We start from the raw sequence: 23,515 nt of genomic DNA on the forward strand, positions 1-23,515 counted from the left end.
GGACTTCTAGGCTCTCTGGTATGTAAGAGTATATACCACAGAGTGTACAAGAGTATACCTTCTGGTCTGCCAGTGGTCTCCAGTTCCTGGGCTGGCAGACACACCTCACAGCGTGCCCCTCGGTCCCCGGTCTCTGCTTTGCTCTAGCCAGGCCAGGTGACGATGAGCACATGTATCTGTATCGTGGCTAGTACCAAACCTCTGTTTTCCCATTCCTGCCACGAGCGGCTTGGAGTTATTTCTGTACACTTGGGTTTTGCTAGATGGAGAAAGAAATTCAAGGTGTCTCTTTAGCAAAAGCGTTCCTTTAAATGTCCTAGTCCTGTTGTACAACTGGGTTAGTGTTGCAGCTGAGGATGAGATGTTTTCCTTTTCCTGATTAGCTCTGTGTAAGCTGTGGTGGTGTTCACTGGTGTGCAAGCCAGTTTCTCACCTGAGCTGCACTGCTGTTGTGTCCTAGGTGAAGTTTTTGTGATAAATCCGATTGAGGTTAGTGCAAAGAGCTAGTTCTGGCAAATCTCAACCTGCAGGGGGAAAAGGGACAAATAAGAAGCCAAGCCACAAAGAGTGGCTTGGCTGCTCTCTGTGACCATTTTCCCAAGCAATGAGAAGCCTTTTTGTGAAGGGAAGCAGAGCCCACTGGGCCCATGGGTGCTTCTCTTCCCATCATTGCTGATTCACCTGCCTACAACTGTGATTGCACAGGACGGAAGTCATGGAAGATCTACAGAAGCTCCTGCCTGGCTTCCCCCGCGTCACTCCTCAGGCTCCATTCCTGCAGGTGACCCCGAACGTGAACTTCATGCACAACGTGCTGCCAAGGCAGAACCTGCAGCCCACGGGTCAGCTGGAGTACAAGGTACTGCCCGATGCACGTGTTCCCCACCGTGTAGGTGCATGTGTGCGCTCACGCGTGCTCTATTTGCCAGTTCCTTGGACTCCGTAAGCTCCAGTATTTTCCCTCTTGCTGTCTGTCTCTTTAGGTGTGAGTCTAGTTGGTTACTTAAAAAGCTGGAGAATGAAATAACACTGCGATGTGAAATGAATTACTGGGCTGGGGAGAAATAGGACTGCGCTGCCTGGCTTTGAAGCTGCAGGTTGCAGCCTGCCTGGTGACTAAAGCAGAGTGCAGGGAAATAGAGTTAAACACTATTTTTCCACTGACGCTGCTCCTCTCTGCCCCACGTCAGCTCTGAGATGTGGGTGACACTCCTTCATCTCTCCTGAAGCCCAGAAGGCTCGTCTCCTCTCGTGCCAGGGTCTGGGTTTGTGACCTCAGGCTGGGATCCGGTACAGGGTTGGTAACGGCACTTGTGTGCTTCCCAGGAGCAGTCCCTGCTGCAGCCCCCCACGCTGCAGCTCCTGAATGGCATGGGCCCCCTGGGCCGGAGGGCATCGGACGGCGGAGCTAACATCCAGTTACATGCACAGCAACTGCTCAAACGTCCTCGAGGTCCATCTCCGCTCGTCACTATGACGCCAGTAAGTAGCAAAAGGAAAGAAGACAATCGGTGGCACGCTTACAAATATCTTCTCCTGCAGGCAGAGGTGACCGCCTCCAGGTCGGAGCAGACGGAGTAGGAGGCTCAGTCGGTAGCACCCTGGAAGCACTGCAGGGAGCGTGCCCGTGTGCCTCCAAAGGTTCCCCCACTCTGGAGCGGCGGGTGCTCTGTCCCCTTGTGGGAGAGTTGCTGTGCTCTCCTGTAGCCAGCAGCTGAGATGGTATTCCTCTCCGGAATTGACAAAGTGTTTGTGAGCTTTTTGTAACGGCTACTTTTCTTTTCCTGTGCTGATCTGATAGAGAAAATGAAAATGTCCATCTTCGGCATTAATGCACATTCTTTCTTCCTCGACGCATCTGTATTGATGATTTTTCCTGGTAGCAGCAAGCTTGTGAAGGCCATTTTGATTGGGGGAGGAATGTTGGAAGGGGGTCTTGGCCAAGTGTCCTTGGTGCTGTGGCAGAGCTGACATGAATCCTTGTGAAAGCTTGTTTGGGAAGGTCGGCTGTGCGGCTGGGACTGTGCTGGCCCCTTCCTAGAACCCACAGCTTCTCTTCTCTTCTCTCCTCTCTACAGGCTGTCCCAGCTGTCACCCCTGTGGATGAGGAGAGCTCTGATGGGGAGCCAGATCAGGAAGCTGTGCAGAGGTAACTCCCAGTCCCTTAACATTTGCCCCTAGTACCTCCAAGAGGCTCACCCTGTGGTGTTCACAGCTGAATTAAAACACAGCAGCTTCATCGCAGGCAACAATGTTGATTACAGCAAAGGCTCAGCATTTCTCGTGTTCTTGTGGGCATTGGTTACTGTAGGCAATTACTCCTCTGACACTACTAGGTGCTTACAAAGCTGGATTCCCTCTGAAATGGTCAGCTAATTGAGCAGTAGGTTCTCCAGAAACTCCGAAACTGCTAAATTCCTCTGCTTAGTGTGCACCAGCATGCCATCCACACTAACCTGCGAAATGAGTGCTAAGTGATTCACCCCTCCCTGCTGAATGAGGAGGTAGGAAGATCTCATCTGTGGCCTTGGGTGTCAATGCAGCTTTTGTATCAAGACATGCAGTAAACATCCAACTCTGATGCCTTAAACAAAGTGAGCTTGCTGGAAATGCGGGTACCTCTAGCTTCTAATTTAGCAGTAGGCCTTAAAATAGTCTGCTCCAGTAAGGAAAGGATTATTAGGTATTCAGGCTGGAAACTTCTGTTCTCTTTGCTCCAAACACATATGAGGAAGCGGGTAAAAGATGCTCGTACCTTCTCCATGAAAACACTAACTGTGTCCTTGCTAACATTTCCTTAGTAGCTTTTGCATAGTTTCCTCTCTGTTAACCGTCTAACATGTAGCGGGTGTGGGTGTGGAGTGCTCCTGCTTCTTACCTCGAACTGGACAAGTTTTTGGGATTCCCCCCCAGTTTGTACAGGCCAGCACCTGGAGTAAGGCAGCGCTTCCTCAGGGGTTGCGCTCAGGAGCAGGATTCGGACCGGGGGCTGGTTGCAGGCAGAGAGACGCTGGGGCCGGTGGAGGTCGTACTCCATCCAGAGCCTTTGCCGGCTCTTCTCCTTTCAGTGCTCCAGAGCGAAGGGGGGATTTGAACGGTGGGTGTGTGCGCTGACAGATTGTGCAGAGTGTGCGCTGAGACTCCTTTTGCCTACCTGAGCTCAGAAGAAAGTCACAGCTGGTACACGTGAAAGAACTTGCTTCCAGCCCTACCTCAGAGTCGACGCAGAGCACACCTTGTGTCTTCTGCATGGCCTTATGCTCCAGTTCTTCACCACCCCCATCTTCGCCCTCACTCTCACAGTATTTTCCAGCTTCACGAGCTGCTGGTCGTACACCGAGTCACGATACTGGGAAGGGACACGCTCGTGAGCCGTCCCAGTGCAAAGCAGCGCAGTGAAGGAAATGAGGCTAAGGCATAGCGTGCATCTCCGGGCACCGTAGGCTGTGTTCAACCTCTGTTAAGCTGCTGTATCCTAACAGTGCGCTGCCCTCCCTCGTAGGCTGTACACACAGCTGTGCTGCCTAGCTAGCTACTAAAAGTTGTAATTTAGGGCCCGTAATGTCCACAGACCACACTTCAGGTGGTAGACAGTATTCCTGACTGCACGAATCAATCAGGTAAATCTGATTCCTGGCAAGGGTGTGCCTGGACATCTTACCTGGGTGGATTTTCACCTCCCCCATTCTAAAACCTAAAGTTTCAGTTGAGTCTTTTAAGTCAAAGCATTGGCTCAGCTGGAAAGATTTTGAAACCCCCATGTAGTATTTTGTAGGTTGCGAGCTGCTGAGGTGCTCGGATCCCACCGAAAGGCAAATCTCTTCAGACCTGTAGGTCACTTTGCTGCTCTCGCTGGTGCTGCCCTTAGTCCCTTTGTACCACATGTTCTTCTTCCACCAGATGGCCCAGAAGGAGCCCTGTCCAGGTTGTGTGTTAACTCACTCTCCACCCCCTTATGTTGCAACATGTCAGCAGTCATCAGAGGAGAAGGGTAAATAGTGTTAACATCAGGGACAGATGCAAATATTTAGCTTCTCAGAACACTGCTCCAAAGGCTCTGTATGCAGCCACCAGTGAGCAGTTTTTGCCCTCCTTTATCTGACCTTGAAAACAGAGCGCAGTCTTTTCTCTGCTCCAGGGAACAGTCACATCTCCTTTGAGCTTTGGGAAACTTTCTTCCACCCAAAACGCTGTTATAGCTCATGATTGGATTGTTCCCTGGAGGTCTGTAATAAAATGGTCTTTGCAAACCACAGCTGTAAAGCTCTTTGGGAAACTTTCCTCGTCTGCATCAAATGATTCTTAAACAGCTAATGGCACCGACTTTGGCAAGTTACCACAACGCTAAGCGCTCTTCATTCTCTTAACTTGCTGTCTTCTGCTTAAGTGGCTTCAGTAGTGAGCAAAGAGAGCCTGGGTTTGGAGAAGGCAACAACTTTATTGCTTGCTGCTCTTCTCTGCTTCACCAGTTGCAGGGAGCCTTAGCAGGGGATGAGAGCGAGGGCGAGAATTCCCTGTAGTACCCCTGGTGTCGCTGGCCAAGTGATCTTTGTCACAGTTAGCACCGCTGCCTCTTGCTGCCAGTTCACAAGAATTGAAATAGTTGGGTTGGTAAGCGGGCTTTAATCCCACCTGGCCTTGAGCGGGTAAAGTGCGAGCCCTCGCGCTCGTCCCAAGCCAGGGTGTCCCGGGTAGGTGCTTCACTTGTTCTGTCTTCTGGCCCCGTGCCCCCAGCTGCTCTGAGCATCACCGCAACCGGTAACCAGCAGTTCAGGGCAGCCTGGCCCTTCGTCACATCCTTGCCAAAGCAGAGGCTCCTAGCTGTGCCCTGCGCGCTCCCTCAGTCTTTAGAGAGTTTGCGAAGGAGCTGTGATTCTTAGTTCTGGTGCAGAGGGTGCTTTGGCTGAAGCTGCTGCCCACAGGCTCTGGTGTAAGAGGCAAGCCCAGCCTGAGCGCTGGTGGCTCCAGAGGAAGGGACCCTCTCGCCGGCCTTTCCTGCAAGGCTGGGCGATTTCCCACTCCCCGGAGAGCAGAGCAGGGACTAGATGGCGCACTCGGGCCAGGCACCAGCCTTCCTCGGCCGAGCGCCCTTCCTCATGCTCCTCGGGCAGCCAGAGGCTCTACCCACCCGTAATCTCGGGTGGGGTGGCCCTCGTGCCCACTTCCCCTGCTGTGATGAGCTGGCGGCTGCTCGCGGCTAGCCCTGGGGTGTCTCAGGGTGGCTCTGGAGCTCAGAGGCCATCCCACAAGCGTGTGGCTGAGCGGCAGCTCCACTCCGCACACGTTCTCCGGCCAGCTCTTGCTAGGGTTATCTGTGACTCGTCTCTTGGCTCCATGCATGCAGCGGACTTTCCTGGTGCTCGGTGGGGCCTTGGGAGAGGGAGGCAGACCCGCACTAGTGGAGCGAATCCACGTGCAGGGCAGGTGGCCACCTGGGTATTCCCAAAGGGATATACCAGCGTTCCCCTTGAGATGAAATGTGGCTTTCCTGCTGGGAAGAGCAAATGGCTAGTCTTCCCTTCTGAGGCTGGCAGTAGCACATGAGCAGCTAAAACTATGCTTGTCCCCTAAGCATTGAAGACTCAGTGACGTGACGGGCATGGGCAGCGTGTCCGTGGCGTGCTTCTCCCTGGTTGGTTCTGAGTGCTGGAGCGAGCATCCTTCCTTCCCATTTACTCTGGATTATCTAACGCTCCCTGTTTTTGGAGTACTCCCATCAGTCTCTTATAAAATGTGCTCCTGCTTGTTGCAGATACTTGGCAAATAGGTCAAAAAGGCACACTCTGGCAATGACCAACCCTACAGCTGAAATCCCTCCAGACTTGCAGAGGCAGCTAGGACAGCAGTCCTTCCGACCCCGGGCTTGGGCTCCACACCTGGTACCCGATCAGCACCGGTGAGTAATGGCACCGGCCGTTCGGGCAGCTTTGCGCCAGGAAATCTGCTCAGATGTCGTCTGGAATGGAGCACTGAGGACATCCTGCTTGGCAGGGAGGGGTGAGGAGGAGGAACAGGCACAGAGAGCAGACCCACGGAGCAGAGGGTGTCTGCCCGCGCTGGGAACGCTGGACTTCTGCGCTGGCGCAGGCTCCGTGCCTGCAGATGCAGGCAATGGCAGGGGCAGGAATCGGCTGGCTTTTCCCCTCTGGCCCTGGTTTTGTGGCTGGAGGTGATTTGCCAGAATGGCTGCCGTCACATAAGGGTTGGGAATAAGCTATGCACTTCAGAGGAGAGCTTTTCTCTCTTGTGATGGTAGGTGTCAAGCTAGCAGTAGAGAGCAGATTTTCTACAGAGCTTTTTTTTGGAGGCAGATGCAGGCAAAAGACTGCACCAAGAGTCACCTACGCCAGAGCTTAAAAACCTCACTGTTCTGCACCAGAGTTGTGTGTTTTGACTGCACAGTCTCTTTGCAAAGCTCCTCAAGAGTCATTTCACTTCTGATCCGAACCTCTGATGGGAATGATGTGGGGAAAGGAAGCCAGGGTGGGAAGAAAAAAAATCACCACGTCTGGGGAAGAGGGAACCTCTGCAGATTGGATGCAAACCCACTCAAAATGCGTGGGTGGGGCACTCCTGATGGAGAGACGTGTTAATTTGACACGGAGTCCTTGGCACAGCAGCAAGCTGGAGACGCTGATGCCACAGAGGGAGCTTAAAACCGGTGCTCTGAACCTCTCGGCGCTGAGAGTGCAAGCCAGCTGTGAACTGCAGTTTTCTGCCTGTTGGTCTCTGCTGTTGAGAAAGCAGTCGCCTACCAGGCTGGATTGGTGCTGGTGTTCAGTCATTCAGCCAGCTGACGCTGGCAAGCTTGACAAAGCGCTTTTTATTGTAGCCAGATACCTGCTGAGCTGAGCACTGATGTAATCAGCAGAGACAGGTGAACTCTGAGCAGACTGAGGCAGTGCTAGTGCCACGCTGGAACTCCAGAAAGCCAAGATAAGCACCTCAGTACCCTGAAGTTACTCCCTCACAGAGGTGCTTTGGGGGTGGGAAGAGCAGGAGGGGAAAGATTTCTAGGGTCACAGCTTGATAGGAAGAGGAGTGCAGCTTGCAAAACAACCAGAATGTGCTGCGTCCTGCTTTAAGGATTGCTTCAAAACGTAAAGGTAAGCTGAGTCCGTCACACACTGCAGGAATTGATTTTTTTTTTTTCTTTTTAACAAGGCTGTTAAAACACACTGAACCTGTAAACACGGTGGTGTCACCTCTGCCTCCTGGCTTCAGAGTCCCTAGGCTGTTTTGTTGATTACAAACAGGGTGGTATCTGCTAATTCCACCCTCGGTGTCATAACACGCTATGAGCCTGCCTCATGTTTTACCTGTGAAATCACGGAAACTTCATCTGACCATGGCCTAAACAGATTGCCCCGTGTTGTGTCCAAGGTGCATATGGCCCAGAAACCGTTAGCAGTCTTGTGTCATCGCGTAGGCAGACCTCACTTTTTGTGTGGCAGGTGGGGTTTGTTGTAGCACTTAAGATGTTTTCAGCCACCTTCTTATGTGGCGTCTGGTTTTGGTCATGATAACTTAGTATGTGAAAACAGAATTGAAGTACGAGGGATGTACAAGGCGATACTGTTGTTTTGCCTTGGCCGGATGGGTTTGGGAACCTCAGCGTAATTTTATCTGTAGCTTCTGCTTTCCATTAGTGCAACAGGGGGTCAGGATAACGGGTGGGATGGCATCAAAAGGCAGGGGCACAGCTCTGTCCTTGGAAGACAGTTGTGTGTAATCTATAGAAACTGAAGTACATTCCGCTAAGGCAAGCCAAGTGACGAGAACTGAACCCAGCGTGCTGGAAGCGGTCCAGCATCAGTCACCTTCTGATAAGGGGCAGCCTCTCTGGGAAAAATAGTTTCACTTCTTGGAACAGGCTTGGGTGAAGAGCCATACACTCAGAGTAGCCACAGCAGCCACTTGCCCGTGGTAACACAGTTCACGATGCCAGTGTGCAGGCAGATGGGCTCCTGCTGGGCTTAGCGCCAGGATGTCGGTGCTGTAAAGACCACGTCACCGCGACCTTCTCATAGGCAAAGGCTACTGTTGGAGCCCGTACCGTTAAGTGTTGTTTGCTGGGTTTTGTAGGTTGCGTTTGCACAGAAAGCATTAGGGCAGGCAGAGAAACTTTACGTTATATTTATATAACTGTTTGTTATAAGGCACCTTGTGACATGCTTACAGAAAGTTAGCTTTGTCATGATAACACTGGTTGCGCCTAAGGGCCGGGCAGGAGCTTAGTGCTTGACTTTGATAATGGGGAGCCCCAACTTTGGAAGAAAACGACTCCTGGAAAAAATCTGGCTCCCTCTGATGGTGAAGAAGAAACCTCATTGTGAAGGGAAAGTGCTTGTAGTGCCTTGGGCGCAGTTGCCCCGATACTGGCTGTGCCTGCTTTTCCAGTGTACTCTTTCTGATTGCCCAGTGCCAAGCATCCAGGCAACTGGGAGGCTCTGCATGTGGAGCGACAGCTTGGTTAATGCACTAGGAAGATTTCCCTCACTGTGCAGAGCTATGGTCCTGCCTTCTTTATTTTTTTTTAATTTATTTTTTTTTAAATTCAGTGCATCTCTAAGCATGGATGCTAGCCCCCTTTCCTCCTGGGAGACTGCAGAACATGTCAGGCTCCTTTCTCCACATGTCCCTCCTGTTTTCTGCAGGCATCAGGCGTAGTCAGGGACCCTGGGGAGCTGGAAGGCTGAGGAAGGGGCTAACAGAGAGGTCAGGTTTAGATTTTTAGGATGCTGAGTGGTTTCTGTAAACCTTTTCCCTCCGAGGGACAGATGTATTTGTATGGATGGACAGTGAGTTGCTACCCATCTGGAACCTGGCTTGTGGCCGAGTAGTCTCCAACCTTGAAAGACATTTATCTGCCCAGGCACCGAGGCTGCTTTGTAATCCCGTTTCCTGTTCACAGTGACGGTGGCACTTTATTTCTTGATCTAAACCGTGATTTATCCCGGGTGAGCAGGCAGGTAGAGCTTGGCACGGCTGGTGTAAATTAAATGTCTCTGTGCCGGAGTTTGTTTTTTAGCTGGCCTCACTAACCCGCTTCCCCATGTGTTCAGTTCTATTTACAAGGACTCAAATACTCTGCACCTCCCCACCGAACGCTTCTCCCCGGTTCGGCGCTTCTCTGATGGTGCTGCCAGCATCCAGGCTTTCAAAGCCCACCTGGAGAAGATGGGCAATAACAGTAGCATCAAACAGCTTCAGCAGGTAAAAGAGAGGGGTGGGGGGCTGCGAAAGAGTCTCTGCGAGGGCTATTTCATTGTCTCAGCCTTGCTGCCTCGGGAAGCAGAAGGTGCAATCTTTACTGCTAATGGCTGAGGACATGCAGCGGCTTTCCAGCTGAGGAGCTCTTTCCATCCTGCCTGTCTGCAGCAACCCTGCTGAGTGTCCTCTGAATGTACGCGCTGTTCGCCTGCAGGCTGGGGGCTTCCCTCCCTGCCTTTCCTGGGGAGCAAGCCGCGTGCTGGGCCCACGCGTGGGCCGCGCTGCGTGCCCTCAAGGTCCTGTCGGCACCGTCAGACTGTGGCTGCCGTTCTCCCCACGTTTTCTGTGGCAGCAAAGCCTGCGCAGCCAGCGCACACCTTATCAATGGCTTGAGCGGGATTTGGCCCCAGGACAGGACTTTCACCTTGCAGCATGGTAGAAATATGAGATGCTCTTTTCTCCTTGAAGTTACTGTGACTAAAGCTTTATGCTTGCATTTTTAAGGAAACACAATAGCACCAGCTTGGTGTCAGGTGCATACCTTTCTTATCTAAGGCTTCAGCGAGCTGTGTTAGTACCCACCTGATTCTGCCAAACTAAATGGATTAGGCTTTCTTTACTGGCTTTTTCAGGCTGCAGACAGTGCCTTTTTGCACAGCAACTGTGCCATGAATAAAAAGGTCACTTAGCAGCTATGTCGTTACAGGAGTGCGAGCAGCTTCAGAAGATGTATGGTGGGCACATGGACGAGAGGACGCTGGAGAAGACCCAGCAGCAGCACATGTTGTACCAGCAGGAGCAGCACCATCAGATTCTTCATCAGCAGATTCAGGTGCCGGAGTCCAAGCCAGACCCTCTGAAGTCCGAGCTGTGTTTTCCTGCGTTGCCGCAGATAGAACTGCGCGGGTCCCAGTGGGATGGAGGAGGGTGGATTGCTCTGCTTGCTGGAATGAGAAGCAAGCCTGAAGGACTTCAGCAGTGATGTTCACACAGCTGCTGCAATAGCCAGAGCTGTGCTCAGGGATTGAGTATTTGGTGAATCAGGATATGTCCTATTTCACCAGTCTGTGTCTTCTAAATTCACTAGTTGAGACGTTATTGATTGCAAACCCTTCTTGTTTTCTTCTGGTGCCTGGTTCAGGATTGTATCCGGCCACCCCAGCCATCTCCACCATTGCAAGCTCCATGTGAAAACCAGCCAGCTCTGCTCACCCACCAGCTTCAGAGGTAAAGAAATAGCTTTAGTAAAGCTCTGGGGAATGGGTTTTACTCTGACTCCAGCCCAGGGATGAGCTAATGCTCTTAGAGGCCAGGGCTGAAAGCTAGAAGGGCATGGCAGTTCCAAGGTGAATGTGCCAGTCCTTTTAGCTGGGTTCTGTCCAAAGGACTTTGAGAAGCAGAAAAACATGATTCAAAGGCAGAATCTGCTTTGAACAGATGCTTGACGGTTCTGCCTTCTGACCGGCTCGAAAATGCATTACCTTCAGTAGCTGGTGTCTATCATGCTTTCTACTCAGAGCTGCTGCTGGATGCCTCACGCCTTTTTAGGCTAGGCAGTCATCCTCACCTGCAGCACCCTGACTTATAGATGAGTCAGGCTGAATTACTGGGAAGGAGAAAGGAAGGTTTCTCACCAGCCACAGTGAGTCAGGAGACAAGCCTGTGCTGTTCTTGTCCCTGGGTTTCTGTTGTAGCCACCGGGTTATGCTCACTTACCTGTGTGATTTGGGCAAGGTGGTTCTCAGAAAAGAAGCCAAGCTGTAATGAGCTTGGAATCCCAAACAAGCACTTTATGGGGTTTATTTAAAATAAGGGAAACATGGCATTTGGTGTGAGCCCCCACAATTGAAGAGGCATGTTAATGAGGAGCAGGCATGACAAAAAGGTGCTCATTTCCCTGCGTAGGTTACGGATTCAGCCATCCAGCCCACCCCCGAACCACCCCAATAACCATCTCTTCAGGCAGCCAAACAGCAGCCCACCTCCCGTGAGCAGCAGCGTGCTCCAGCCCCACGGTAAGCGCTGACAAGTCCTGTCAAAACCCCAGGGAGAAGGATGGGGGGGTGCCAGGGACTTGGGTTCCCCCCTGCGGCTGAGTCCTCACGCAGTTTGCCAATGATGTAAAAGATTCTCCATCTGGCAGCAAGGGCTGGTGTTATCGAGAGCTTGCGAGGAGCTGCCAGCTGGAATGCACTGTTGGGTTCCTTGTCATAAGATCCTTACGTATCGCTCCCGGGGGTGGGGAGGAAGGGCTGATATTCTCAGGGTTATGCAAATCACCTGTCAGCCCGGCTTTGTTTCTCTTTCTGTGCAAGGGGCTCTAGCTGTGACCTTTGCATGCTGGCGCAGCATGACGGAGCGGTTGGAGCAGCGCTCCTCGGCACCCACAGCCTGGGCAGCCCGGAAGAGCGGCAGCTCCCGCGCGGGCCAGATCTCGCTCCTGAGCCTTGCTGCAAGCTGGCGCAAGTGCTGAGGGTCTCTGTTCCTTGTAGGTGCCGCCTCCCAGTCCCAGTTCCAAGGGATGCCGTCCCACAACACAATCTTCCCGCAGTCCGGTAACTGTTCCCCACCCCCAGCCATGGGGCTGACGTGCCTGGGCCTGCAGCAGCAGTCGCAGCCCCAGCAGGTCACTATCCAAGTGCAGGAGCCCGGCGACATGGTCAGCAACAACCTCCTGCAAGGGGCCTCTGTGGCCGGGCAGGGCATGCCCTCCCACGCGCGGGGCATGCCCATCAGCCCCGGCGCCAACCAGATCCAGCTGCAGCACCGTGCTAACCTGATGGCCTCCCTCACCTACGGCCACAGGCAGCTGTCCAAGCAGCTCAGCGCCGACAGTGCCGAGTCGCACAGGTAAGGCCGCCGGCCACCCCTGCGCCGCTTACCCGAGCTGGGAGCAGGGAGGAAGAAGTGGGGGGCGGATGTCTCGGGCCAAGATGTGGTTTCCTTACCGGCCCGGGGTTGCCCCGCACTGGTTCGGGGGAGCGAGCTGTCTCCCTGCCCCTGGGCAGCGGCTCCTGAGCCAGGGCAGGGCTCGGGGAGGCTGCGGGAATGCTGTTCCGTGCAGCTTAGGGAGCAGCTCGCTCTGCCTCCTGACAGGAGAAGGCCGCCCTGTGTGCCGAGCCAGAGCTGCTGCAGCACAGTCACTTGTCCTCTCTTCTTTGCAGCCTGAACGTGAACAGGTATCCCGCCACCAACTACGACCAGGTGCACTTACACCCCCACCTGTTCCCAGAGCAGCCTCGCGTTTCCCCCAGCAACTACAGCCCGTCGGGAGGAGTTGGGTTTCCTCCAGCTCAGCAAGCTCTGAAAGTCCCCCAGCTCGACCAGTACCCCACTTTCCCTCAAAACGCACATCAGCAACAGCAGCACTACACTGCATCGGCACTACAGCAAGCACTGTTGTCCCCGACACCTCCTGACTACAGCCGACACCAGCAAGTACCGCACATCCTCCAGGGACTGCTTTCTCCCCGGCACTCACTCACAGGGCACACGGACATGCGGCTGCCCCAGGCAGAATTTGCACAGCTCATCAAACGGCGGCAGCAGCAGCAGCAAGAATTTCAAGAGTTGTTCAGGCATATGAGTCAAGGGGATGCTGGGAATATGGGCACCAGCGTGGGACAGAACCTCTCGGAGCGCCAGTCGCTGTCTTTGCCTTATCAGAGCGCTGACACGTACCACCCGCAGAACAGCCCCCAGCATCTCTTAAAAATCAGGGCGCAAGAATGTATCCAGCAGGTACCTGCGTCAGTGCCGCCGCACGGATACGTACACCAGCCGGCCCTGTTCCATTCGGAGAGCATGGAGGAGGACTGCGCGTGCGAGGGGGCCAGGGACAGCTTTCCAGACAGTAAGAGTTCAAACACATTGACCAAAGGTTGCCACGAGACCCCTCTGCTGGTAAACGCAGGAGGGCACGGGGACCCAGAATCTTTGCTAGGAACTGCTAATCACGCGCAGGAGTTGGGGACGCACCAATACAGGCATCAGCCCGCTGCTGGATTCAGTAGGAATAAGGTGCCCAGCAGAGGTAAGCCTTCCTGCCGTGCGCGTGTAGACAAAACACTCTTCCGTGCTGGCTGCGCGTGCCGCTTGCCTTCCCGCCGGAGACTCTGCCCAGCACGCCAAGGGTTTCGTGACATAGTTTGCATAGCACGGAATTACCTAGATTCCTCTTGGCTTTTGTGGCCTTAAGTAAATTGCAGGCATAGTCTCTTTAATAAACAGCCTTAAATAAGAAGGGAACCCGACCGGCTGATTTCTCTTTGGAATTTGACCTACTTCTGTGGGCAGGTAAAGACCAGGTCCCCGCATACTGCCGTCTTCTCAGGGATGCTGCGTGCTCTTGATACATCGATTCTTGTTGGTCACGTTTGCTATCTTGCGTAAGCACTGGGCTAGAAACAGTTCAGCTACTAGCGTACCCCCACCTGCAGCGGCGTGCTCCTTCCCTTAAGAACAGACCCTCGGGCCCTGGCGTTGCCAAAGCTGCCACAGACGCGCACAGCAAGAGTAGTGGCGAAGGCCGCCTTGCAGCAGCTCCTCTGGGAAGCAGCAGCAAGGCTCTCGCCCTGCTTGAACTAGAAGGGCTCGATTCAGAAGGAAGTGAGGAGTTTAAGCTTGCCATTAGTGTCCAAAGAGCTTTTCTGCTAGTTGGAAGCTGTGGCGCCTTTGCTCCTCGGTGGCTGCGTTGGCAGCGGTGCAATGTAAGAGAAATTCCTGCCCGAGCTGTAATTACAGGCCTTCACTGTATGAAAAACACTGTCCCAGCCCCTCGCTAGGAGGGCTTTGAAGAGAGAGGCTTTCCAGGCAGAGACGGGTGGATCAGTATGCGCTGCAGGACTGGGCTGTGCTGGTCTCAAGCCACCGGCTTGCCCTTGGCGCAGAGGACCCTGTTGGGGAGGAGCGGCATCCAGGGCGCAGGAGGCACGGCTTTGTTTGGGGACACAGCGTGGGTTTGTTGGGAAAGTACTGGGTTGGAACAGGCTGGCTCGGAGGGCAGAGCAGGCCTGCCAAGCCCTGGCCCCCCCCCCCCGGCCCCCAAGTGCGGGCGGGGGGCAGGGACGAGGCATGGCTTTTCTGGACTCCTCTCACATCTCAGATTAGCGATGTGTTTGCTCCCGGACCTCAGTTTCCCTGTGGTGCTTGAAGCACGGAAGGGGAGAATCGCCTCAGGTCAGACGGAGGTTGGAAGCTCTGGAGCCACGTTTTGTACCGAATCATGAGTTGGCATCTGAAAACCATAGACCGTTAGATGAACAAGGTTTAATGAAGTCAGAAGCTAAACTTCTGCCCCCGTGCTGATGGTGCTAGAACCGGTTACACAAGGGAAGAGGACTTTAGACCACAAGACTTTGTAAATGAGTAAAAGCAAGTAAATGTTTACAAATAGTATTGTGTAAGCCCTTCTGACAGGGCTGTTTGGAGGCCTCACGTAGTAAACTCTGTCCTCGGATGCAACCGCTCACACTGCTTTCCTCCTGGCTTCAATAACCCACTTGGAATCAGGCCGGGGCCGCTTCGGTTTCAGGCAGAGTCAGCATCTAAGCTGCCTAGGTACGGTCACCTACAGGGAAGTCCTACAAAACCTCGGTGTACGTGCCCCTGGCGCTCCCCTCGCTCCAACATTCCCAAACATGCCATGCACAGGCACCGAGGGGTGACGGGACCTGCCCCGGCCACGCACGGCTCCTCTCTCCGAGCATTGGTGCTGACAGCTGGCCTTTCTCAGCCACATCCCTGGGGTTTCCCCTGATGTTCCCTATACTGTGTTACAAGGCCACAGCTTCTCTTGAGACGGGGGGATGTCTTCTCTTCTGCCCCAGCTCACCAGGCGTGTTTTCCCTAGCACGGGGTGGGAGTTTTTGTGCCTTCTGAGGGAGTGCATTGACCCTGATCGGAAAGCCCTGGCTTGTCTGTTGAGCATCTGCTGGAGATGGCAGCCTGCAACTGCGAGAGCATCGACCAAATCTGCGTTTAAGATGTGACTAAACCGCCTTTGAACGGCTCTGCTCCAGTTTTGCTCGGACCGAGCTGTCGCAGGGCTGGGAACGCTGCCCATGGGAAACCTGCCTCTCCTCAGCACTGGAGGAGCTGAGCTGGCGGTGGTGGCCTTGCCCACGGTGCCAGTGTCACATGCCGTGCCGACACAAAGGCCGCCTGGCGCAGGAGCCCCGTCCCCCATGGATGCGGGGATGAAAAAGGCTTTCCTGCAGGCTTGGGGTGAGGAAGGGAGCGTGCATTCAGGCCGTCCTGCCCCTGCGGCCTGAGCTGTGTCCCCAGAGGTGTTGTGCTGGCAAGGGGAAGCGTAGGGTTGTATTTTGGGTCAGGGCTATTGCAGGCCAGTGGGGGGGAACTCGTCCTGCCGTGCCTCATCCCCTGCAGCGCAGGGGCTGGTGCCGGGGGCTCGCATCTGGGCCCGGGCTGTTTGTGGAGCTGGAGGAGCAGGCTGCCGGCCCGAACAACTGTTCCCACAGTTGGAGCAGTGTCCCGAGCAGTGTGTGGGTGGCACTGCTCCACCAACATCTGTTACCTCATGTTTTCCTTCTCGCTTTTCCGGGAAAGCTGACTGTTAACCGCACGTAACCCCACGGTTGTGCAAAGGAAGGGGGAGGCTGGCTGCATCTCCTGCTGCCCCGGGATGGGGTTTCTGCAGGACGGCCGTGCCTCTGAGGGCGGCGGGGCGTTGGGAGCGATGTGCTAGGCACGCTCGTGTGCCTGGGAGCGGCGCAGAGAGCTCGGGGGGCAGACCGAGCCTGGGATGGGGTCTCGTTCGGATCCGGGTAACTTTGTGGACAGATGCTCTTTGGGGAGCATCTTTCTGGCATCTGGCAGTTGCAGTCCCAGTCAGGAGGTGTGGTGTCCCAGCACAGCGGGAGATCGCTTCCCGCTGGCCAAAGCCCTATGAAAGCAGATAGCTCTGGCCGGGGGATCTACCTGCAGCTGTGTCATTTCAGGGCAGCTCCCTAGTACTCCTGGCCACGTCGGCATGTTTGTGCTCGCAGGACTGCTCACCCAGGGAGAGCTGTTTACGTGCGTCGGACCCAATGATAGGCTTCTCCATACCTCAGGACTTTATTCAAAACATCGTGTACTTGATGACGAGAGGTTTTGCTTGATAGGAATGTAGCCTTTACCCTCGGTCATAAGAGCTTGCAGTGCAGATGGACTTTGCTAGGCAGAATGCTCGTGTACTCCTACAGCCAGATTGTAGGAGGGCAGGGAGAAGTCATCTGATAAAAGCAAACATCCTGGCCAACTCTTCCAGCAAGATTATGTTGCTTACAATTGCCAAGGGGCCCCGCTAGAACATCTCGTGTTGGAGGCTGGGGAGATGCTCTTGTGTAACAATGTGGGCGATGCAGGGAGGAGGGCGAGCTCGAGCTTGAGGGGAAGGCGGCGGCAGGGCCGGAGGCAGGCGGAAAGAGTCTGGTTCCTGTGCTGCGATGCCCCTGTCCCTCCAATTCTAGGCCCCTTTTGTAAACCTAGGTCCCAAAGATCTCGATGCTGTAGGAAGAAACCTGCCCAAGTACCGTCTGGGTGCTGCATCACCCCAACAAGAGCAGCCGGGGGTCCCTTTCCACCCACCCAGCAGCACGCTGGTCTGCCAGCGATGAGTGTCTGTTTGCGCCGTCGCATCTCAGACCCATGGTTTTGCCGTGGTGCCGCGAGTTCCTCGTGCTAATCTGTCCTTTTTCTGTCTTGTCTGATTTTCAAGAGTCCGTTGTAGGGAACTGTATGGACAGGAGTTCCCCCGGCCAAGCGATGCAGGTGCCTGACCACAATGGACTGGGCTACCCTGTGCGACCCGCCTCCAGCGAGCACCCGCGGCCCAGGACCCTGCAGAGACATCACACCATTCAGAACAGTGATGATGCCTACGTAGGTTTGAAGAAGCCCGTGCCCGGCAGGGCTTAAGGCGGTGCAGAGCTTCCTTGACGCGTTGTGTGGGTTATGTACGGGGTGTCATATAGGAAAGGCAGCGCATGTCCTGTTTGCTCAATGCTGAAAAATTCAGCCAATTAGACCACTATGGCGGCGCTCCTCCTTGGCTCACGGGTTGCCCCAGGGCTGGGTCTGGCTGCAGAGGTCTCTTCAGGCACACCAAGCCCAGCTTTTGGTTCCGCGGTGCTGCTGAACGAGCCGGCTGTGGCAGCCCAGACCTTGACCGAGAGCAGAGAGCGGCTGCTCCGCTTCCCTTGTGTTTTGGGCCGTTGGGAACCGTCCTGCCAAACCTCAGTGCGTTCTTTTGTGCAGCTCCTTTCCGTAAATGAGAAGGGCTCTTCCCTAGTTAGTTCAGTGCCGGTCTGGAAGGGACTTGGGACTGTCCGGTGCATTCTTGTCATCGGCAGGACTTAAGCCGTCCCTGATGTACAGTTTTTACTTGGAAACCCTCACTGAAGGCTTGCAGAAGCTCCTTGGGCAGCATGTCGGGGAGCTGGGGTGCCTCGCCCTGAGCCCCTTTTGACTTGTGTCCTGCTGTCTCTGCAGGTGCAGTTAGATAACTTGCCTGGAATGAGTTTAATGGCAGGAAAAGCACTAAGCTCCGCTCGGATGTCTGATGCCGTCCTCAGCCAGTCGTCGCTGATGGCCAGTCAGCAGCTGCGCGACAGGGAGAGTGAGGGTAAGGACCTGGCCGAGCTGCGGGGACGTGGCACGGGGGCATGGGGTGGGTGCCGCTCGCGGTCTCCGTGGGTGCTGCTGTTGGTGGGAGCGCAGATCTAGGCTTTCCAGAGAAACACAAGGCAGCTCTGTCTGTGATGTGATGCTTTAGGCTGCGGCAGCGTGCTGGCCTGATGCCCTCGCTGGAGATGTAAGTCCTTAGCGCTCCTTGCACCAGCTCTGACGCCATCCTTTGACCTTACAGAACGCGGGGAGAGTTTGGAAGGTCAAGAGCATCCCAACCTAGGTGATGGCAACCAGCATCTAAACACCTCCTGTTACCCGTCGACATGTATTACAGACGTCCTGCTGAGCTACAAGCACCCGGAGGTGCCCTTTGGGATGGAGCAGGCAGGGGTGTAGCCAGGAGGGAGTGAGTATTCAGGTGTCCTTCTCTTTCCAGCTGCGCACCTCAGGTTGCCTGGATGGCAGACCCAAAGGCCTCTTGGCCCAACTCTGGCATGTGTCTCCTTCCTCTCTCCGAGGGGAGAGACCGTCAGCTCAGAGCTTCCGCGCTGGCTGCCTCCCTCCCTCCCGGGGTGTAGCTTGCGGGTCTGGACTGGGAGTGCGGTGGAGGGCTGCAGAAGCAGAATTCACCATTCCCCAGTGTCTCCTAACATCTCTGCTTCTTCTCTCTCTCTCGCAGGTTTTCTGTACAGCTTTGAAACAAAAAGGTCCATTTTAAACCAACAGTATCTAGCAGCATTGCGCCAAATTGCCGTAGTATTTCTGACTAACTGGAATACCATGGCCCCTTTCCTCATAATCAGTTCATCCAGTGTGTTGTTCCTTTGGTTTCCTTCATTTTTGCCATATTTGCCTGTAACTCCAGCTATCACGGAAATAACCAGAGAACCCGAGTCCTACACGACGTCGGCAGAGGATTCACGGAGCCTGAGCACTGAGTCTGGTTTTGGAGGGCTTGGACTGACCGGGGCCCGGCGGCCCCCGGGGCCGCTCTGGCCCTCCGCCGCTTCGGCACCGCAGGGATGGGACTGAGCCTCCCTGGAGCCGGCCCTGGGGGGGACGAGGCCCCGGGGGGGGACGAGCGGGGCTCCCCGAGGGGCCCTGGCAGCAGATCGCGTGTCCCAGCCCCGGGGCTCCGGCCGAGCGAGCGGCCGGCGGGGAACACCCGCCCCTGGTGCAATACGCTTCTTGTCTCATCTTTGTCTGCTTCTGTTCCTTCTCTCCGTCTGTCGGTGTGCTGAGAGGATCACCTCTTCCCCGCACCCCCAACCTTTTCTTTTCAAATCCACATACAACTTGGGGTTGGTTTGTGTTTGGTTTTTTTTTTTCCTGGCTTAATGTAGGGAAGACAGATTTTTTTTTCCTTTGTTTTCGTAGCTTCTCCTGATCATGTAGGAATTGTTTTTTGGTAAATGTTGTTTTATTATTATTGTTATTAATAAAAGGCAAAAGGAATTTCTGTTTGAGAGAAATTTTTAACTAGATTCTGTTCTATATGAATTGTGACTTGCACCTTTTGTTCAAAGTATTTTATTTCTTTTAATGACATTGTACTTGTGACTGGTTTTCTCTCTCGTGCCAGTGGCGACAGTGGTATTCTCCTTTATACAGTTCAGCCGTGCGTAGATCTCTTCTTTGTCCTTCTTTCCATCATCCTTTCCTTGGCGGATAGAATGCGAAGGCCCCCCCCAGCCGGGGCTCGGGAGCACTCGGTGTCATCATTGCCTTTGGGACTTCACAAGCTACAGCTCCAATTCTTCTTATTGACACTTTTCTGGAATATTTTAAAAAAAAAAAAGAAAAAAAAAAAAAGAAAAATCGACCCAGCCCTCCTGAATTTGCACAGAAGGGAGCGTGAAACCAGCACGGCAGAGGTGACTTTGCTATCCTTGCCCCACGCCTCCTCCCGGCCTCCCCCTTCTCCCCTGCCCCGGGACAGCGGCGCTAACCGGCTCTGCCAGCCCGAGAACCGGAGAGGAGAGAAACTCCACAGCTGCCGAGCGGCTTCGCCAGCCGGTTGCGTCCCCTCGCTCCCGCCGAGGAGCCAGGCGGGGTTTGCCGGGGCCTGAGAGGGGAAACACTGAAAGCCTTTTCGCTCTGTACCTTTGGTTTGTTTTCCTTTTGTTTACATGACACTGTACTTCTGGGAGAGTCGACGGCCACCCTACAGCAAGCAGCCGAAACAGCAGGGACTCGCTTAACCGTGCCATTTCGCAGTATCACACTTTTTTTATCATCGCTTTGTATTGTAGTAATCAATACGCGCAGTATATGTTGAATGTATATTAATATACTTTGCTATTATTTCTGTTTTTTGGAAATGTCAGAAGTATTTTTTTTCTTCCTCAGTTATGTTGGACTAAAAAAAGTTTCAGTAAATCTTCAGTCCATTTTTTTGTGGGTCACTTGCAACTAGTCAATTAGTTGGACAGTGGGATCATGACAAATAAAACCACGATTATGATCTTCCCTGGCCTCCTGTTTGCCTTGTTGCTCAACGCCCGCTGCGGAGGCGGAACAGCCTCGGCCCTCGGGGTGGCTGGGGGCGAAAGCTCAAGGTGCTGTGGCTGCCGCGCTTGCTCCCGGCCCGTTCCGGAGCCGCCCTGCTGCCTCCATCCCTCCATCCCCACCTTTGGCACGACAGGGCGTTGCGCACCTCGACCTCAGCCCTGTCGCAAGGCCGGGAGCACGGCTGGTCGCTTCCCTGCCCCCTTTCTCGCAGTGCTGCGGATCAAACCCCTGTTGTCGAGCGTGTCTTTCCAAAGCCGGGCTTTTCCCACGAGCGGGGCAGCTCCGGCGGGAAGGCGTGGGGCTGGGGAGGGTGGCGAGGGAAGGGAGCTGCACCCCCAGCCTGCTGCAGTGCCGCAGGGGAAGGTGAAGCCAATGAAGTGCCCAGTGAACCAGCCTGGGGTCAGGGCTGCTCTGAAGCAGCAGGCAGCTTTTCCGGGGCGTTAACCACCCCCTCCTGCTGCCCTCGCGCTCCTCTGCCCCTTCCTCCCCCGTTCCCCCACCTTCCCCCACGCTCAGCCCCACACACTTGGTTCCTGCGGGTCCCCGGGCTGGTGGCAGTGGGACGGGGCAGCACCTTGGTTTGGCCACGGAGCAGTTTTGGGGTGACTGCGGCCAGGGCGGTGTCCGCTGCAGGCTGAGCCTTTGCTTTGCCGCCCGGGTACCACTGCATGCATGGGGGCACGGCTCCCCGGACCTCTGTGTTGGGGACGCACCGGGGAAAAGGGGGTGGTGTGACAGCATGGGTCTCACCGGCCGGGGGATGGAGGGGGCAGAGACCCACAGCAGCAGAGGGCGAGGGGCTTGGGTACGGCAGGCCAAATCCCTGCGGGTCTAAACCTTGTCCCCGGGCTGCCGGCCAATCCCCGGGGGCTGCCGAGAGGCCCCGGCCAGGCCACAGCAGTGAGCAGGAATCTGGGTCACCGGGAGCGTAAACAGGCTCCTTGGCTGGTGAGCCACGTCCCGCGGGGAGCTCCTGTTTGCTCGCCGCCCCTGCCAAGCCGGCGCTCCTCGGCGCTGGCCCACGCGCGCGATCCTTGAACTCTACACGCCACATCGCCCGCGCCGGGGAGCAACTTCTTGGGCTGCGAGTGCTGGCTTATCTCCGGCGGGAACTGCCCCCTCCTGCATAAATACCGGCGGCGGGGAAGCAGCCGGCTCAGACGGGACGACCGGCAGCACGGCAGCAGCAGGAGAGAGCTGGTAAGAGCCCGGGCTGCTCCCGGGGCTCCGAGCCCCCACGGCACCGCAGAGGATGGAGTCCTGCCGCTCCTGGGACGTGGCAGCACCCGTCCCACAGGCTTCGCCCGTGGACCCCTCGTGCCGGGGTGGGGGGTTCGGCTCCCGCTGGGGCCGGCTTTGCCAGGGGCTTCCTACACCTAAGTCTTTCGATCTGCCCCCAGGTTCAGCGCGAAGATGAGAGCGGTGGTGGTGACCCTCGCCCTGCTCTGCCTGACAGGTAGGTCCACGCGGGGCTGGGGCTGGGGCGGCAGCCGCAAACCCCCGCGGGATGGAGCAGGACGGGGCAGCTGAGCCAGACGCGAGCGGCGCTGGAAGCGCCTGGCTTCCAAAGCGCTTTGCGAGTCAGGCTGCTGCCAAGTGGCTCCCCGGTCCCGGGCAGGACCCGGGGCGGTGATGGGCAGGGCGGCAGGGCTGGAGCCGTCCCCGCTGCAATCCCACCGCAGTCCCTGCCTGTCCTGAGCGTGCCGGGCTCTCCCCGCAGGCACCCAGGCCCGCTACTTCTGGCAGCACGATGAACCCCAGGCACCCCTGGACCGCCTCAAGGACATGGTGGACGTGTACCTGGAGACGGTGAAGGCCAGCGGCAAGGATGCCATCGCCCAGTTCGAGTCCTCTGCCGTGGGCAAACAGCTGGAGTAAGTGGGGGGGCGCATGGTGGGAGGGCTGGCGGGGGGTCCCCGGGCACCGTGCGTGACCTCCCTGCGCTCCCCCCAGCCTGAAGCTGGCCGACAACCTGGACACGCTGGGCGCAGCCGCCGCCAAGCTGCGGGAGGACATGGCCCCCTACTACAAGGAGGTGCGGGAGATGTGGCTGAAGGACACTGAGGCCCTGCGCCAGGAGCTGACCAAGGACATGGAGGAGGTGAAGGAGAAGATCCGTCCCTTCCTGGACCAGTTCTCTGCCAAGTGGACGGAGGAGCTGGAGCAGTACCGCCAGCGTCTGGCGCCCGTGGCCCAGGAGCTGAAGGAGCTCACCAAGCAGAAGGTGGAGCTGATGCAGGAGAAGCTGACCCCGGTGGCCGAGGAGGCTCGGGACCGCCTGCGCGGGCATGTGGAGGAGCTGCGCAAGAACCTGGCACCCTACAGCGACGAGCTGCGGCAGAAGCTGAGCCAGAAGCTGGAGGAGATCCGGGAGAAGGGCATCCCCCAGGCCGCCGAGTACCAGGCCAAGGTGGTGGAGCAGCTCAGCAACCTGCGCGAGAAGGTGACGCCCCTGTTGCAGGACTTCAAGGACCGCCTCACCCCCTATGCCGAGAGCCTCAAGACCCGCTTCATCACCCTCCTGGACGACCTCCAGAAGAGCGTGGCCTGAGCCGCTGGCCGGCGTGGCCAGGGACTGACCCCGGCCCCGCTCCCGCAGCCGCCCCGGGGCCGCTGCCCGGGGTGCTTCCCCCCGGCGGGACTCTGGGGACGGGCTGCGGGAGCCACGGGCCAGGCCAGCCCCGGGGCATCCTCCCTGGGGACCCCCTCTTCCCTTCCCACTGCCTCCCCTTCCCTGAACCGGCGTCCGTCTCAGCTTTGCCTTCCTTGTGTCAAATAAACACAACTTAAGTTATTGGAGCTGGCTCGGTCTTTGCAGTGGATGCTGGAGGGGGGCAGCCCGCACACAGTGCTGGGGGCGAAGGGTGCTCCGGGCGGGGGGTGCCGGGGGGACACAACTGGAATGGGGGGACAGGGAGCCGGCGGGGAGGGCGGCCTGGGCTCTCCCTGCCACTGAGCCCAGCTCTGCTCAGGGTGCAGCCGGGCTTGGCCCTGTGCTCAGCTCTCCCGGCACAAAGGGCTCTGCCAGGGTGGTGGGGCACGGCAAGGAGCTGGTTTTGCAGAAGCTGCTGGACCCCCCCGGCTCACGGCAGCGGCACCCAGCTCCTGCCACCCTGGGCACGTGCGCCTGGGGCGGTGGCACGCGGTGCTCGCCCCACGG

The 23,515-nt window shown here is 56.2% G+C and overlaps 2 protein-coding genes across 8 annotated transcripts in view; both read left to right on the plus strand.

The window, feature by feature from the left end:
• Positions 1-20,313, plus strand: part of SIK3 (SIK family kinase 3) — an 83,821-nt gene extending 63,508 nt beyond the window's left edge. For 4 of the 7 annotated variants that reach the window (XM_075774384.1, XM_075774385.1, XM_075774388.1 and 1 more), the window contains exons 12-25: positions 706-859; positions 1,327-1,482; positions 2,079-2,149; positions 5,753-5,896; positions 9,066-9,216; positions 9,920-10,045; positions 10,355-10,440; positions 11,119-11,228; positions 11,706-12,063; positions 12,378-13,246; positions 16,934-17,097; positions 17,707-17,839; positions 18,083-18,250; positions 18,524-20,313. In XM_075774384.1, the coding sequence (XP_075630499.1) occupies positions 706-859; positions 1,327-1,482; positions 2,079-2,149; positions 5,753-5,896; positions 9,066-9,216; positions 9,920-10,045; positions 10,355-10,440; positions 11,119-11,228; positions 11,706-12,063; positions 12,378-13,246; positions 16,934-17,097; positions 17,707-17,839; positions 18,083-18,240 (2,680 nt within the window). In that variant the 3' untranslated portion in view covers positions 18,241-18,250; positions 18,524-20,313. The remainder of the gene's footprint in view (positions 1-705; positions 860-1,326; positions 1,483-2,078; positions 2,150-5,752; positions 5,897-9,065; positions 9,217-9,919; positions 10,046-10,354; positions 10,441-11,118; positions 11,229-11,705; positions 12,064-12,377; positions 13,247-16,933; positions 17,098-17,706; positions 17,840-18,082; positions 18,251-18,523) is intronic. The other 3 variants (XM_075774386.1, XM_075774387.1, XM_075774390.1) reach the window with 1 other exon arrangement.
• A 1,222-nt stretch (positions 20,314-21,535) lies between these two features.
• On the plus strand, positions 21,536-23,149 carry APOA1 (apolipoprotein A1). Its single transcript, XM_075774442.1, has 4 exons — positions 21,536-21,555; positions 21,756-21,811; positions 22,076-22,229; positions 22,309-23,149. The coding sequence occupies exons 2-4, from the start codon at positions 21,769-21,771 to the stop codon at positions 22,904-22,906; spliced, it is 795 nt and encodes a 264-aa protein (XP_075630557.1). The 5' UTR covers positions 21,536-21,555; positions 21,756-21,768; the 3' UTR covers positions 22,907-23,149.
• Positions 23,150-23,515: the final 366 nt, after the last annotated feature.

This window comes from Balearica regulorum, chromosome 23 (assembly GCF_011004875.1).
Source record: "Balearica regulorum gibbericeps isolate bBalReg1 chromosome 23, bBalReg1.pri, whole genome shotgun sequence".
Lineage (NCBI taxonomy): Eukaryota > Metazoa > Chordata > Aves > Gruiformes > Gruidae > Balearica > Balearica regulorum.

Coding starts and splice junctions, on each gene's coding strand:
- APOA1 (XM_075774442.1), top strand. CDS start 21,769: ATGAGAGCGGTGGTGGTGACCCTCGCCCTGCTCTGCCTGACAG. Junction 21,812..22,075: donor CGCCCTGCTCTGCCTGACAG/GTAGGTCCACGC, acceptor CTCTCCCCGCAG/GCACCCAGGCCCGCTACTTC. Junction 22,230..22,308: donor GCCGTGGGCAAACAGCTGGA/GTAAGTGGGGGG, acceptor CGCTCCCCCCAG/CCTGAAGCTGGCCGACAACC.